At 49.7% G+C, this 14,857-nt stretch overlaps 1 protein-coding gene across 5 annotated transcripts in view; it reads left to right on the top strand.

Moving 5' to 3' along the window:
* LOC308335517 (protein polybromo-1-like) overlaps positions 1–14,857 on the top strand; it is a 59,602-nt gene that overhangs the window by 30,678 nt on the left and 14,067 nt on the right. For 4 of the 5 annotated variants that reach the window (XR_013966028.1, XM_080792567.1, XM_080792569.1 and 1 more), the window contains exons 20-30: positions 521–745; positions 2,438–2,652; positions 4,480–4,689; positions 5,311–5,468; positions 5,809–6,063; positions 8,164–8,312; positions 10,043–10,200; positions 10,332–10,515; positions 11,909–12,122; positions 12,662–12,863; positions 13,549–13,638. Coding sequence is in view for 4 of the 5 variants with exons in the window: in XM_080792567.1 (XP_080648693.1) it covers positions 521–745; positions 2,438–2,652; positions 4,480–4,689; positions 5,311–5,468; positions 5,809–6,063; positions 8,164–8,312; positions 10,043–10,200; positions 10,332–10,515; positions 11,909–12,122; positions 12,662–12,863; positions 13,549–13,638 (2,060 nt within the window). In the remaining variant the exon portion in view is untranslated. The remainder of the gene's footprint in view (positions 1–520; positions 746–2,437; positions 2,653–4,479; positions 4,690–5,310; positions 5,469–5,808; positions 6,064–8,163; positions 8,313–10,042; positions 10,201–10,331; positions 10,516–11,908; positions 12,123–12,661; positions 12,864–13,548; positions 13,639–14,857) is intronic. The other variant, XM_080792570.1, reaches the window with a different exon arrangement.

A 14,857-nucleotide genomic window follows, 5' to 3' on the forward strand; every position in this document is an offset into this window, starting at 1 on the left:
CCCCTGTGGGTGGACAGGAACCTGTTTGTGTCTATGTACTAACGGCGCCCCCTGTGGGTGGACAGGAACCTGTGTGTGTCTATGTACTAACGGTGGCGCCCCCTGTGGGTGGACAGGAACCTGTGTGTGTCTATGTACTAACGGCGCCCCCTGTGGGTGGACAGGAACCTGTGTGTGTCTATGTACTAACGGCGCCCCCTGTGGGTGGACAGGAACCTGTGTGTGTCTATGTACTAACGGCGCCCCCTGTGGGTGGACAGGAACCTGTGTGTGTCTATGTACTAACGGTGCCACCCTGACCCTGTGGGTGGACAGGAACCTGTGTGTGTCTATGTACTAACGGTGGCGCCCCCTGTGGGTGGACAGGAACCTGTGTGTGTCTATGTACTAACGGTGCCACCCTGACCCTGTGGGTGGACAGGAACCTGTGTGTGTCTATGTACTAACGGCGCCCCCTGTGGGTGGACAGGAACCTGTGTGTGTCTATGTACTAACGGTGGCGCCCCCTGTGGGCCGACAGGAACCTGTTCGTGTCGGTGATGGGGCACCAGGACGAGGAGGGCCGCTGCTACAGCGACTCCCTGGCGGAGATCCCGGCCGCGGCCGACCCGGCCGGCGGCGCCGACAAGCCGGAGCTCAACCTGGACATCGTGCGGTCCAACGTGGAGCGCGGGCGGTACCGGCGCCTCGACGTCTTCCAGGAGCACATGTTCGAGGTTCTGGAGAAGGCCCGCCGGCTCAACAGGTACTAAAACTACATATCGAGACTGATTTAACCCATTCTGGGTTGAATGACCAAATTCATTTTGAATCTATTCTTTAGCTATTGAAAAATAGCAGATCTACAAGCTCATAGTGCGGCACTCGGTGCCGCACTATGAGCAACCACTTCTACATCCAGCTTTGTCCGTGTACCTGTGTGTGTGTGTACGTACGTACGTCAAATGAGCACGAGTGGTGTGCGCATGTGTGCGTGTGCAGCACTGGTGTGCACCCGCACCCGTGTGTGTAGTGCCGTGCATGTGCGCACGCACCCGTGTGTGGACGACTGGACGTTGTTGCTACATAATTAGCGTCAATGCTAGCGACCTAAAATATAGCCATCCTTGCTCTAGAAAGCACCAATGTTTCCATCTAGACCACCGGATTATCAGCAAAAACCTCAGAAAATCACGCTAATGGACCAAACCATGGAGAGCTCCGTAGATTAGGAGTTATTCAGCTTTTAGAGAGGGGAGTTGCACCACTTGGTTCACACAGGTGTGATTTTTTAGTTGCATTGAAATCCCCATAGTGGTATTTTAGATCGCTTCATATAAGAACTGTTTGAAAAAATAAACCGACCACCCCGGCCTTTCTGTCAGGGGGGGAGTGGCTGTGTGTCGTTAATGATGTTCATTAATATTTGATACAGCCAGTTTCTGGAGAAAATGGAATTAATGTGGCCGCAAAAGCCTTGAAACTACATATGAAGGCAATGTCGCTGCTAATATACGTCACGCCCAGCCGTCGACACATTGCGTTCCTGAGATTCCTCGTTGACGTAAGCTCAACTGGTGGTGACTCGACTTGTACTATAACCACGAAACATTAAATATCAATAAAATGTAAATTTAAATAAAGGTAATTAACATTCAGTTTCTGTTGTGCGACGGGGCAGATGCAGCCACCCAGCCTACCCGGAAATGTAGTCTCTGGGTTGTTTGACGCATTTCTAACGTGGGTGGCACGCTACGAGCTTGTAGATCTGCTATTTTTGAAAAATTGAAATAGAAACATAGCTTTTTCAGAAAACTGTCGGGATGTAGAAGAATCTGATCTCAGGTCAGAATGGGTTATAATCATAGACTGTAAAAAATATGGACAAAGCGTTCCGCGGGTCTAACGTGAACGTAAAATGAAGCCTGTCAGTCCTTGCAATGGAAGTCGCCATCTTTCTAGATCCGTTTTGGCCCAGTTCAGGCCAGCTGGCCCATTGGCTGGCCCAGACAACGAGGCGGGACTTCCCCCTTCTTCTTCGTTGGTTTTTATTTTGACTCGAGTGGGTGGGGGATCCCGTTCATAGACTGTAACGGTAGCCACGCCCCTCAGAACATGCGCGACTTTATGGTCATTTTTTTAATAAATGGGACCGTAATTTTCCAAAAAAAATATTATGACATTAGAAATGAGACTTTAAACTAGTGACTGGAAGCAAAAAGTATTCATGACCATGTTTATTAAGGTAATACAGTCTAGGTGAAGTTGGGCCCAAATACATGGACTTCTATGGGGCTATGGGTTTTTTTGAGCCCAATGACAGACAGCGCCACAACAGGCCATTATATGAACTTTCATTTCCTTAGTGGCTTCACAAAATATCCGTCTGACTGCCCCCCTGGGTATAATACAGAAGGGTAATAGTTACATCTACTGTATCTGGTCTCCACGCGTACAGGACGGACTCTGAGATCTTCGAGGACTCGGTGGAGCTGCAGCAGTTCTTCATAAAGATCCGAGACGAGCTGTGTAAGAACGGAGAGATCCTGCAGTCGTCGGCCCTCAACTACACCTCCAAGACCCTGCTGGGGGACGCGGAGCAGGAGAGGAGAGACAAGATGCCCCGAGAGATGGACGAGGACCGCGCCAAGAGGGAGGAGGAGGAGAGCAGAGGTGGGTTTAACTGGAGAGAGGAGAGGAGAGGTGGGTTTAACTGGAGAGAGGAGAGGAGAGGTGGGTTTAACTGGAGAGAGGAGAGGAGAGGTGGGTTTAACTGGAGAGAGGAGAGGAGAGGTGGGGTAACTGGAGAGAGGAGAGGAGAGGAGAGGTGAGGTGGGTTTAACTGGAGAGAGGAGAGGAGAGGTGGGTTTAACTGGAGAGAGGAGAGGAGAGGTGGGTTTAACTGGAGAGAGGAGAGGAGAGGAGAGCAGAGGTAGGTTTAACTGGAGAGAGGAGAGGAGAGGTGGGTTTAACTGGAGAGAGGAGAGGAGAGGAGAGGAGAGCAGAGGTAGGTTTAACTGGAGAGAGGAGAGGAGAGGTGGGTTTAACTGTAGAGAGGAGAGCAGAGGTGGGTTTAACTGGAGAGAGGAGAGGAGAGGTGGGTTTAACTAGAGGGAGGAGAGGAGAGCAGAGGTGGGTTTAACTGTAGGGAGGAGAGGAGAGGAGAGGTGGGTTTAACTGGAGAGAGGAGAGGAGAGGTGGGTTTAACTAGAGGGAGGAGAGGAGAGCAGAGGTAGGTTTAACTGGAGAGAGGAGAGGAGAGGTGGGTTTAACTAGAGAGAGCAGAGGAGAGGAGAGGTGGGTTTAACTAGAGAGAGGAGAGGAGAGGAGAGGTGGGTTTAACTGGAGAGAGGAGAGGAGAGGAGAGGTGGGTTTAACTAGAGAGAGGAGAGGAGAGGTGGGTTTAACTAGAGGGAGCAGAGGAGAGGAGAGGTGGGTTTAACTAGAGAGAGGAGAGGAGAGGAGAGGTGGGTTTAACTGGAGAGAGGAGAGGAGAGGTGGGTTTAACTAGAGAGAGGAGAGGAGAGGTGGGTTTAACTGTAGGGAGGAGAGGAGAGGTAGGTTTAACTAGAGGGAGGAGGAGGAGAGCAGAGGTAGGTTTAACTAGAGGGAGGAGGAGGAGAGGAGAGGTGGGTTTAACTAGAGAGAGGAGAGGAGAGGAGAGGTAGGTTTAACTAGAGAGAGGAGAGGAGAGCAGAGGTGGGTTTAACTGGGTAGTGGAGAGGAGAGGAGAGGTAGGTTTAACTAGAGAGAGGAGAGGAGAGCAGAGGTGGGTTTAACTGGGGAGAGGAGAGGAGAGGAGAGGAGAGGAGAGGAGAGGAGAGGAGAGGAGAGGAGAGGTGGGTTTAACTAGAGAGAGGAGAGGTGGGTTTAACTAGAGAGAGGAGAGGTGGGTTTAACTAGAGAGAGGAGAGGTGGGTTTAACTGGAGAGAGGAGAGGAGAGGTGGGTTTAACTGGAGAGAGGAGAGGAGAGGAGAGGTGGGTTTACCTAGAGAGAGGAGAGGAGAGGAGAGGTGGGTTTAACTAGAGAGAGGAGAGGAGAGGTGGGTTTGACTGGAGAGAGGAGAGGAGAGCAGAGGTAGGTTTAACTGGAGAGAGGAGAGGAGAGGTGGGTCTAACTGTAGGGAGGAGAGGAGAGCAGAGGTAGGTTTAACTGGAGAGAGGAGAGGAGAGGTGGGTTTAACTGTAGGGAGGAGAGGAGATGAGAGGAGAGGTGGGTTTAACTAGAGGGAGGAGAGGAGAGACAAGATGCAGTCCCCAAGATGGGGGTCGGCGGCCAATTACATATAATTCTGGGGTGTCCTAGACGTGAAAAAGGTTGAGCACCAACTGACACAGAAACATGATGGGATTTACAGGAAACCTTTTGGATTTAGAAGACTATTTCTTTAGAATCGTCCTATATGGGTCATAAATAATTATTACACAATCTCCTAATGGCAGTAATTTGATGAATGCACGCCAACGTCTTGCTAACCTGTCCTCTCTCTCTCCGTCAGAGGGCGAGGAGGAGGACGACAAACCGGAGGACGTGTCGGGCGGCGAGGCGTCCTCCTGGCAGCAGGGGGCGCCGCAGCGCACCTACAGCCAGGACGTCACCTTCGAGAACCAGACGTACCGCGTGGGAGACTGCGTGTACGTTCAGCCAAAGGAGCCAAACCACAAGAACCACATCGTCTGCATCGAGAGGCTGTGGGAGGACGGAGCAGGTGACCCACCCACCCACCCACTGACAAACACAATGAATATTCACTAGGGCCTTTCTGTGTGGAGTTAGCATGTTCTCCCCGTGTCCCCTAGGTGAGGTACCCTCACAAAAAACATGCAGTAATCCTGGTCTCTAAACTGCCTCCCCCTGGCCAGCCGGGGCGCCTGATGGAGGGGAAAGGAACTGGTTGGAATAACGTGTTCCTTCCACGCGCTATACGTCCAACCAGGGAAACTCCCCCCTGTCAGGTGTAAAGGAGGAACTTGGACACTCAGGCATGAAGGAAGCATGAGTTCAAGTCCATTGCTCTCCCCAGGTTGGCGGAGGGTGTGTAGAGCCCAGGATCACATTAGATAATTTACACAGGGGTGAAAAATGGGTTACAAAATCGTGGGATAAAAAAATATTATTAAAAGAAAAGTGATTTAGTGATGCTGCCACTTTTCATTCTTTGCTATAGACTGTATTTCATGTGTGTGTGTGTGTGTGTGTGTGTGTGTGTGTGTGTGTGTGTGACTGACTGTGTGTGTGTGTGTGTGTGTGTGTGTGTGTGTGACTGTGTGTGTGTGACTGTGTGTGCGTGCGCGTGACTGTGTGTGTGTGTGTGTGTGTGTGACTGTAGGGGAGAAGTGGTTGTATGGCTGCTGGTACTACCGTCCCAGTGAGACCTTCCACCTCGCCACCAGGAAGTTCCTGGAGAAGGAAGTGTTCAAGAGCGACTACTACAACAAGGCTCCCATCCGCAGGGTCCTGGGGAAGTGCATGGTGTCCTTTGTCAAGGTAACGGAGGTCCTGGGTAATGTAGTCCTGGGTAATGTAGTCCTGGGGAAGTGCATGGTGTCCTTTGTCAAGGTAATGTAGTCCTGGGTAATGTAGTCCTGGACAAGTGCATGGTGTCCTTTGTCATGGTAATAGGGGTCCTGGCAGGGGTTCACAGTTGACCTTAACGGTCTCAGGGGCAGTTGCCCGTTGGGCATGGGTAACAGGGTCTACTTGTCCCAAAGGTCATTCTAAAATGATAAGGTAAAATTAGAATGAATACATTTTAATGTTAATCAATGAATCTGGTGTGTGTGTGTGTGTGTGTGTGTGTGTGTGTGCGTTCTGTTCATCCATCCAGGACTACTTCAAGTTCCAGCCGGACGGCTTCCGTTCGGAGGACGTGTTCGTGTGCGAGTCGCGCTACGCGGCGCGGAACAAGTCGTTCAAGAAGATCAAGATCTGGGCCATGCCCGTGGGCAACGTGAGGTTCACGCCGCGGGAGGCGCCGCTGCCCGTCGTACGCGTGGCCTCCATGTTCGCCAAGCCCGACCAGGACAACAAGCTGCTGCCAATCACCTCTGAGCCCGTGGACCCCGGGAGCTACATCGACAAGGTGAGAGAGAGAGAGAGAGAGAGACCCCGGGAGCTACATCGACAAGGTGAGAGAGAGAGAGAGAGAGAGAGAGAGACCCCGGGAGCTACATCGACAAGGTGAGAGAGAGAGACCCCGGGAGCTACATCGACAAGGTGAGAGAGAGAGAGAGAGAGAGAGAGACCCCGGGAGCTACATCGACAAGGTGAGAGAGAGAGAGAGACCCCGGGAGCTACATCGACAAGGTGAGAGAGAGGGGCTGGATCCTTGATTTTCTTACCAATAGATCACAACAGGTTAAGGTCAATGGCATTTTATCCAACCTATTATCATCCTCTACCGGCTCACCTCAGGGTTGTGTTTTGTCCGCCTTCTTGTATATTTTATATACAAATGATTGTGTTAGTCAGCACACCAACAGATTCATTATCAAATACGCTGACGACTCCATCATAGTCAGCTTGCTTGGTGATGATGAAGTTGCTCATGGCCAAGTACTTGAGGACTTTCTCTCCTGGTGTGGGGACGCCTTTCTCCAACTGAATGTCTCGAAAACCAAGGAAATGTGTGTAGACTTCAGGAGATCCCCTCCAGTTCCCCAGAACAGTGTTGTCCATTGGTGAGCAAGTCCACCTGGTGACCACTTATAAATACCTGAGTACTACATTTGACAGCAAGCTTAACTTCGATGTGAAACTGTGAAATATTTGTGCAAGAAAGGCCAACAACGCCTCTTTTGCTTGAGGCAGCTCGCCACATTTCAGGTTGACAAATCCCTTATGGAACTGTTCTACAGTGCCTTTAGTGACTCAGTCATCTCCTTCTCCATCATTTGTTGGCATGGAAACCTAAACGTAATGGGAAAAAAACCACCTTGGTAGGATTGTGAGAACGGCCTCAAAGATTGCCGGAGTTAATTTCAGTAGTCTAGACCAAGTATTTAAAAAATCAGATGCTTAAGAAAGCCAAGTCCATTTGTACGGACAACTCCCATCCCCTCAGCTCTGAGTTCAAGCTGCTTCCCTCTGGCATTCGCCTAAAAGTTCCAGGGGCCAAAAGCAACAGGTATAAGTTCTCCTTCGTGCCTGTAGCTATCCAGGCTCTAAATGCCTTTCAGAACTGTTCTGAAAAAGTTATGATTTATAATGTTACACTGATACCTTGAACTGCCATCCTGTTTTAATGTTCCATGTGTACTATGTGCCTTTTTACTGTGTTTTTGTGTTTCATGTTACCTGCCTATGTTTATGCCTTGCTGTAAACTAAATCGCCCCACGGGGACAAACAAATAAATGAACCTGAACCTGACCGACTGACTGACTGACCCTGGGAGCTACATAGACAAGGAGAGAGAGAGAATGCAATACTTATTTGCTGTGAAGTGAAGCTATTTCACTGTAAATATCATGGGTTTTACACATTCAATACTGGTTCATTTTTGGAACCAGACCTTCAAAATCCGTCAACATGGCCTGCCAGTGCCATATGCACTGGAAAGATATGTGCGTTAAAACAATGTTATATCATATTATAGAAAAGCTATTCGTGGAGAGGTCTAACCCATGTTATGTTTCGCTGTGATTGGACCATTGCAGTTTGGGGAGGGGCTTAGCTATAGGTCAATTAGGCAAAAAAAATATCAATTCTTCTCCATTCTCTGTTGTCTCTCCTAATATTGTACCAACATCAACACAGCATGGAATTGCAAAACAATTACAAAACATTCAAAGTTTAGCGTCTGAAGTTTAAAGCGTAAATCTCATCAAATGATGGGTCTGTGGTGCAAATGCAGAATAAATAATGGACCTTAACCCATTCTGACCTGAGATCAGATTAATGCGAGGTTTCCACTGGACACACACTGGTCTGATTAACCCATTCTGACCTGAGATCAGATTCTAAAAATGTCAGTCGTTCTTCGATTTAAAAAAAATAGCAGACCTACAAGCTCGTAGCGCGCCACTCGGTGGCGCGCTATGAGCTTGTAGATCTGCTATTTTTCAATAGCTAAAGCATAACATGATGCCAACACCAAAATGGGTTCCCGTTCAGAATGGGTTAATATGAATAGATGAAAACGACCGCTGTAAAACGTGTGTGTCTCTCTCTCTCTCTCTCCAGGAAAAGGAGGACGTCCCTGTGGAGATGAAGGAGGGGGCGGAGCCGGGCGCTCAGTACTTCGACCAGCTGCGCTACAACGGCATGTGGCTGAAGGTCGGAGACTGCGTCTACATCCAGTCCCACGGGCTGCCCAAACCTCGCGTCGGCCGGTACGTGACGGTGTTGTTTTCGTCGACTAAAAAAACCATGACGAAAAATGTTCGTCAACTGCCTTTTTTTCACTGACGAAAACGAGCTAATCAAGCTAATTCTAGTGGCTTGTGCTTGTGTTCATAGGATAGAGAAGCTGTGTTATAACAACATTAGAGGCGGTCATCGCCAGGTACCTGGCGGTCATCGCCAGGTACCTGGCGATGACCGCCAGGTACCTGGCGGTCATCGCCAGGTACCTGGCGATGCGATTACACATCGTTTCCGAGGGTCACGATTCGATTAATCCTGATTAATTGGGCTATGTTACGATTCGATTAATCCCGATTAATCATGATTAATCACTCACTGTTAATCACTCAGTCACTGTGTGACTAATAAACAAAGTGCTTTCTAATGATTATGAATATATATATTCTTTCACAGTGCACGTTTTTAACTCAAATCTTTGCTTCTGGGGGGGTCCATAGAAGAAAATATTTTCAGATGGGTGTCTGTGGCCAAATACAGAACAGTAATAAGCAGTTTTCTTTAAAAAAAAGAATGAGTTTGTACAAGCATACAATAAATCTATATTAATAATGACATAAGATGTCATGTCATAGAAATACATGGGCAGGATTTCGGTTGAGGTCAGCAGCACTCTGTCAAATTGCCTTTATTCTTTGTTAGGACAAAAAAGGTGCTTTTCTTTGTTTCCTTATTCAGGGAATTAATTTTCAGTTACTGAAGTGTCATTAAGGAAGCTTTGGGGTAGTTATTGAGACTATTATGTTGCACCTTTCTGTTTGTTTGCACACATTAAGGAGCATTTGGTTTAAAGTATTTTACAAGTGTATGGCAACATTTTGGATTCTATGATGTTGACACGGGAACTCGATACAACTCACAACGTGTACAAGACCATATTGCCTACTGACATCCAGAGATGCAGTCAAGACAACCATCCCGATCCCGAACACACGGACAGCTGCCCATGCACTCAGAAAAGGCGGCTAGAATTACGAAGTCCATCTGCACTTTTATTGCAAAGGATTTACGTTCACATTGGGTCGTGGGGAGCGACGGATTCCGGGCCATGTTAGCACTTCGGAGCCACACTACATCGTCCCATCTCGGCCACATTTCACAGGCGGTCGATGGTGTGAGTTTTATCGAGTTCTCGTGTCCCCTCAACCTCATACAATCCAAAATGTTCCCTTTCTGTCATCTTTTTTCTCTTCCCCTCCGCGTTGGTAACTCGTTCTGTTTTGGTTGTTGAAAGCTAAAGCGTGTGCGAGCGCTGTGTGCGTCACTCTAAACGGTCCGGTACGACGACGCAGCGCAGTCGCAGCTTAGTTCCGCCCTTTTGCTCCGGTAAAAAAAAATACATTAAATAATCGATGTTTGACATTTGTGCATCGATGAATTATCGCCCATGATGGCATCGCGATTAATTGACTAATCGATTTTTTTCCCCACCACTAAACAACATGTCTTGTGTTCATAGGATAGATTAGTTGTTGTAACAACATGGCTTCCATAATGTCTTGTGTTCATAGGATAGAGAAGCTGTGTTATAACAACATGTCTTGTGTTCATAGGATAGATTAGTTGTGGTAACAACATGGCTTCCATAATGTCTTGTGTTCATAGGATAGAGAAGCTGTGTTATAACAACATGTCTTGTGTTCATAGGATAGATTAGTTGTTGTAACAACATGCCTTCCATAATGTCTTGTGTTCATAGGATAGAGAAGCTGTGGGTTCAGGACGGGGCGACGTTCTTCTTCGGTCCGATCTTCATCCACCCCGAGGAGACGGAACACGAGCCCACCAAGATGTTCTACAAGAGAGAGGTCTTCCTCAGCAACCTGGAGGAGACGCTGCCCATGACCTGTGTCCTCGGTGCGTAAAACATGACTCAGCTGTGACCTTTTTTGTCAAATAATATTTATTTCATATAACAAAATAATCAATTCTTGACATTTTTTAAATGGGTTACTGATCTCAGAATGCATTGTGTCCGTGCCGTCCAGGTAAGTGCATCGTGTCGTCCTTCAAGGACTACCTGTCCTGCCGCCCCACGGAGGTCCCGGAGGAGGACGTGCTGCTGTGTGAGAGTCGCTACATCGAGCAGGAGAAGATCATGAAGAAGTTCAAAGGCCTGAAGCGCTTCTCGCTGTCCTCCAAGGTGGTGGACGACGAGACCTACTACTTCAGGTCAGTTCAAAGCCCTGAGGCGCTTCTCTGTGTTCCGTCCACGCGCTACGTCCAACCGGGGAAACTCTCCCTTGTCAGTAGCTCTGGTCCATATATAGCCTTCTACTGCTTCTACGGTTCTGCCCTGCGCAGTACAAGGCTATGGGACTTTCAGTTTTAAATCTCAAATCGAAATCAGACCAGCCTCTCCTCTTTGGCGTGAATAAAACGTTTTTGCTACTCACCAAAACAAAGGTGGGTTGTGTCATTAGAAAGCCTACTTTCCTTAGTGGACGCACTCTGAGCCCCCCCTCCCCCACCACACGTATAAACGGTACTTTTTGGCCAGAAAGGGATTTTTTTTTCACCGGAGGAAAAATATTCTCTATGAGGCAGTTCTCTGGGCAATATCAGTAGAGGGCGCAGCGGAGTAACTAGAAATATTGTTTTCCCCGTGGAAACAAAATCCCCTTTTGGCCAAAAAGTACAGTTTATACGTGTGGTGGGGGGGGGGGGGCTCAGAGTGCTTCCACTAAGGAAAGTAGGCTTTCTAATGACACAACCCGCCTTTGTTTTGGTGAGTAGCAAAAACGTTCTTTTTATTTACGCCAAAGAGTAGAGGCTGGTCTGCATTCATGCGAGCGGCGGAAGTTGAGAGTAACATAGCTCTAAATGAAACGCATTAGAGCTATGGACCAGAGCTACCTTGTCAGGTGACAACAAGCAGCTTGGACTCCTCATGCATAGAAGGAAACACATGAGGTCAGTCCGTTGCTCTCCCCAGGTTGGCAGAGGGAGTGTAGCGCCCAGGATTTCATTAGATAATTCACACTGGGTGAAAAACTAAAACAATTGGATTACAAAAACAGAGTGGGATAAAAACGTAGGGAAAAATTCAAATAAAAAGAGCTGTCAACTCCAAACCAACATGGCTGTAATAGTATCTCTCCGCTCCAGGAAGCTGATGGTTCCTCAGAACCATCATGGCTGCAGTGTTGTTTTCGTCGACTAAAACTAAGACTACCTTTTTCCACTGAAGAAAACTAAATGAAAACTATGCTATGGTGACTAAAACTAAGACTAAATATACTGACAATTTCGTCAACAAATAAAAACTAGACTAAAATGTTAGGAAGGGACTAGTGGACAACATATCCAGTATAAGTCATTTTACACTTGGTTGCATGCTGAAAATAGCAGATCTACAAGCTCACAACGTGTCGCAGCGCGACGCGTTGTGAACTTGTAGATCGGCTATTTTCAGCAAGTGGAAAATAAGTCATTATGACGGCAACAAGGCCCGCCAAAATACATTTTAGTCGACTAAATCACCTGTAGATTTAATCGACTAAAATCGAAATTTGCTGCCAAAAACAACACTGCATGGCTGTATAATATTCTCTCTCCTCTGCAGGAAGCTGATGGTTCCTCAGAAGCAGCCGTCTCCTCTGCTGGACAAGAAGATAGAGGAGCTGGAGGCCAAGCTGGCCGACATGGAGGGACACGAGGAGGAGATGGAGGACCCTGACGACGAGGACGAGGCCCCGCAGACCCCCTCCATGCCCCCCATGATGCTGCAGACCCCCGTGGCCCTGGAGATGGAGCTGGTCCCCTACACGCCCACCCAGGTTCGCCTTTCGGCTGCCGTATGCTACGCTCTGGGCTCATATTAGCTTGCCGTTGACTTAGCTGTTAGCGCGGCGGAAAGAATGACTCGTCTCTCCTAATCCAGGGCGTTCTCCGTGGTGATGAACGGATCGATATGCTGGCGCTTCATTTCTGCTCCTCATCCGTCTCTCCCGCAAAATATGAACGCTTTTTGGATCATATATCGTATAAATTAAAATGATCGCAATGTAAGCTATAGCAATGTAAAGTCAACTTTTTTTTTTTAGTAGGTTGTTTCCGGGTCGTGGCTTTCCGAGTAAAAGCGCTCAGACAACTCCGCCCACCCAGAGCTTCTATGTTGAAGCACTTCCGGCACTGATTGTGTTAATGTTGTTTGTCTCACCTAGCAGACCACTCCCTAGATGATGTTTGTCTGATTATTATTAATGTTGTTTAACCCCCAGCAGTCCTAAATGGGTTAATGTTGTTTAACCCCTAGCAGTCCACTCCCTAGATGATGTCTGTCTGATTATTATTATTAATGTCGTTTAACCCCCAGCAGTCCACTCCCAAGATAAAAGGCCTGTCCAAGAAGGAAGGAGCCAAGAGGAAGATCAACATGAGCGGCTACATCCTGTTCAGCAGCGAGATGCGCGCCGTCATCAAAGCCCGACACCCCGACTTCTCCTTCGGGGAGCTGAGCCGTCTGGTGGGCACCGAGTGGAGGGGGCTGGAGGCCACCAAGAAGGCTGAATATGAGGGTAGGTGGAAGGGGGGCTGGAGGCCACCAAGAAGGCTGAATATGAGGGTAGGTGGAGGGGGGGCTGGAGGCCACCAAGAAGACTGAATACGAGGGTAGGTGGAGGGGGGGCTGGAGGCCACTAAGAAGGCTGAATATGAGGGTAGGTGGAGGGGGGGCTGGAGGCCACTAAGAAGGCTGAATATGAGGGTAGGTGGAGGGGGCTGGAGGCCACTAAGAAGGCTGAATACGAGGGTAGGTGGAGGGGGGGCTGGAGGCCACTAAGAAGGCTGAATATGAGGGTAGGTGGAGGGGGGAGTGGAGTGGAGTGCAGGGTCTCAGAGGTAGAGTGACCGAATGGTAACCACAAGGTTCCCAGTTGGAACCCTGTGGGCTCCCCCAGAGTTGGTGTCAAAGTGTCCTTGAGCAAGACTCCGAACCCCTGATCGCTCCCGATGTGCAGCTTGGTTGGTGCCTTGCATGGTTTCCTCCGCCGTCGGTGTGTGAATGAATGGGTGAATGTAAATGCACAGTCTCTGTAAAGTGCCTTGGATAAAGGCGCTATATAAATGCACCATTTACAGAGAAGGCTGAATATGAAGGTTATCATGAAAACGTAGGCCATAATTTTGTGAATGTAACCTTACTTATTGTGTGTTCGTGTGTGTGTGTGTGTGTGTGTGTGTGTGTGTGTGTGTCTCTCTCAGAGCGGGCAGCCAAGATCGTAGAGCATCAGGAGCGTGAGAGGGCAGCTCAGCAGCTGTTGCAGCAACAACAACAGCAGGCGTCCCCAAGAGGTACTGTTACCCCCCCCCTCCCCCCCAAGAGGTACTGTTACCCCCCCCCTCCCCCCCAAGAGGTACTGTTATACCCCCCCCCCTCCCCCCCAAGAGGTACTGTTATACCCCCCCCCAAGAGGTACTGTTACCCCCCCCCTCCCCCCCAAGAGGTACTGTTATACCCCCCCCCCTCCCCCCCAAGAGGTACTGTTATACCCCCCCCCAAGAGGTACTGTTACCCCCCCCCTCCCCCCCAAGAGGTACTGTTATACCCCCCCCCCTCCCCCCCAAGAGGTACTGTTATACCCCCCCCCAAGAGGTACTGTTATACCCCCCCCCCTCCCCCCCAAGAGGTACTGTTATACCCCCCCCCCTCCCCCCCAAGAGGTACTGTTATACCCCCCCCCAAGAGGTACTGTTACCCCCCCCCTCCCCCCCAAGAGGTACTGTTATACCCCCCCCCCTCCCCCCCAAGAGGTACTGTTATACCCCCCCCCAAGAGGTACTGTTATACCCCCCCCCCTCCCCCCCAAGAGGTACTGTTATACCCCCCCCCAAGAGGTACTGTTATACCCCCCCCCCTCCCCCCCAAGAGGTACTGTTATACCCCCCCCCCCCCAAGAGGTACTGTTATACCCCCCCCCCTCCCCCCCAAGAGGTACTGTTATACCCCCCCCCAAGAGGTACTGTTATACCCCCCCCCCTCCCCCCCAAGAGGTACTGTTATACCCCCCCCCCCCCAAGAGGTACTGTTATACCCCCCCCCCTCCCCCCCAAGAGGTACTGTTATACCCCCCCCCCCCCAAGAGGTACTGTTATACCCCCCCCCCTCCCCCCCAAGAGGTACTGTTATACCCCCCCCCAAGAGGTACTGTTATACCCCCCCCCCCCCAAGAGGTACTGTTATACCCCCCCCCCCCCAAGAGGTACTGTTATACCCCCCCCCCTCCCCCCCAAGAGGTACTGTTATACCCCCCCCCCCCCAAGAGGTACTGTTATACCCCCCCCCCTCCCCCCCAAGAGGTACTGTTATACCCCCCCCCAAGAGGTACTGTTATACCCCCCCCCCCCCAAGAGGTACTGTTATACCCCCCCCCCTCCCCCCCAAGAGGTACTGTTATACCCCCCCCCAAGAGGTACTGTTATACCCCCCCCCCCCCAAGAGGTACTGTTATACCCCCCCCTCCCCCCCAAGAGGTACTGTTATACCCCCCCCCCCCCAAGAGGTACTGTTACC

The sequence above is a fragment of the Protomyctophum bolini genome (genome assembly GCF_963924005.1).
Source record: "Protomyctophum bolini genome assembly, chromosome: 20".
Classification (NCBI taxonomy): Eukaryota; Metazoa; Chordata; class Actinopteri; order Myctophiformes; family Myctophidae; genus Protomyctophum; species Protomyctophum bolini.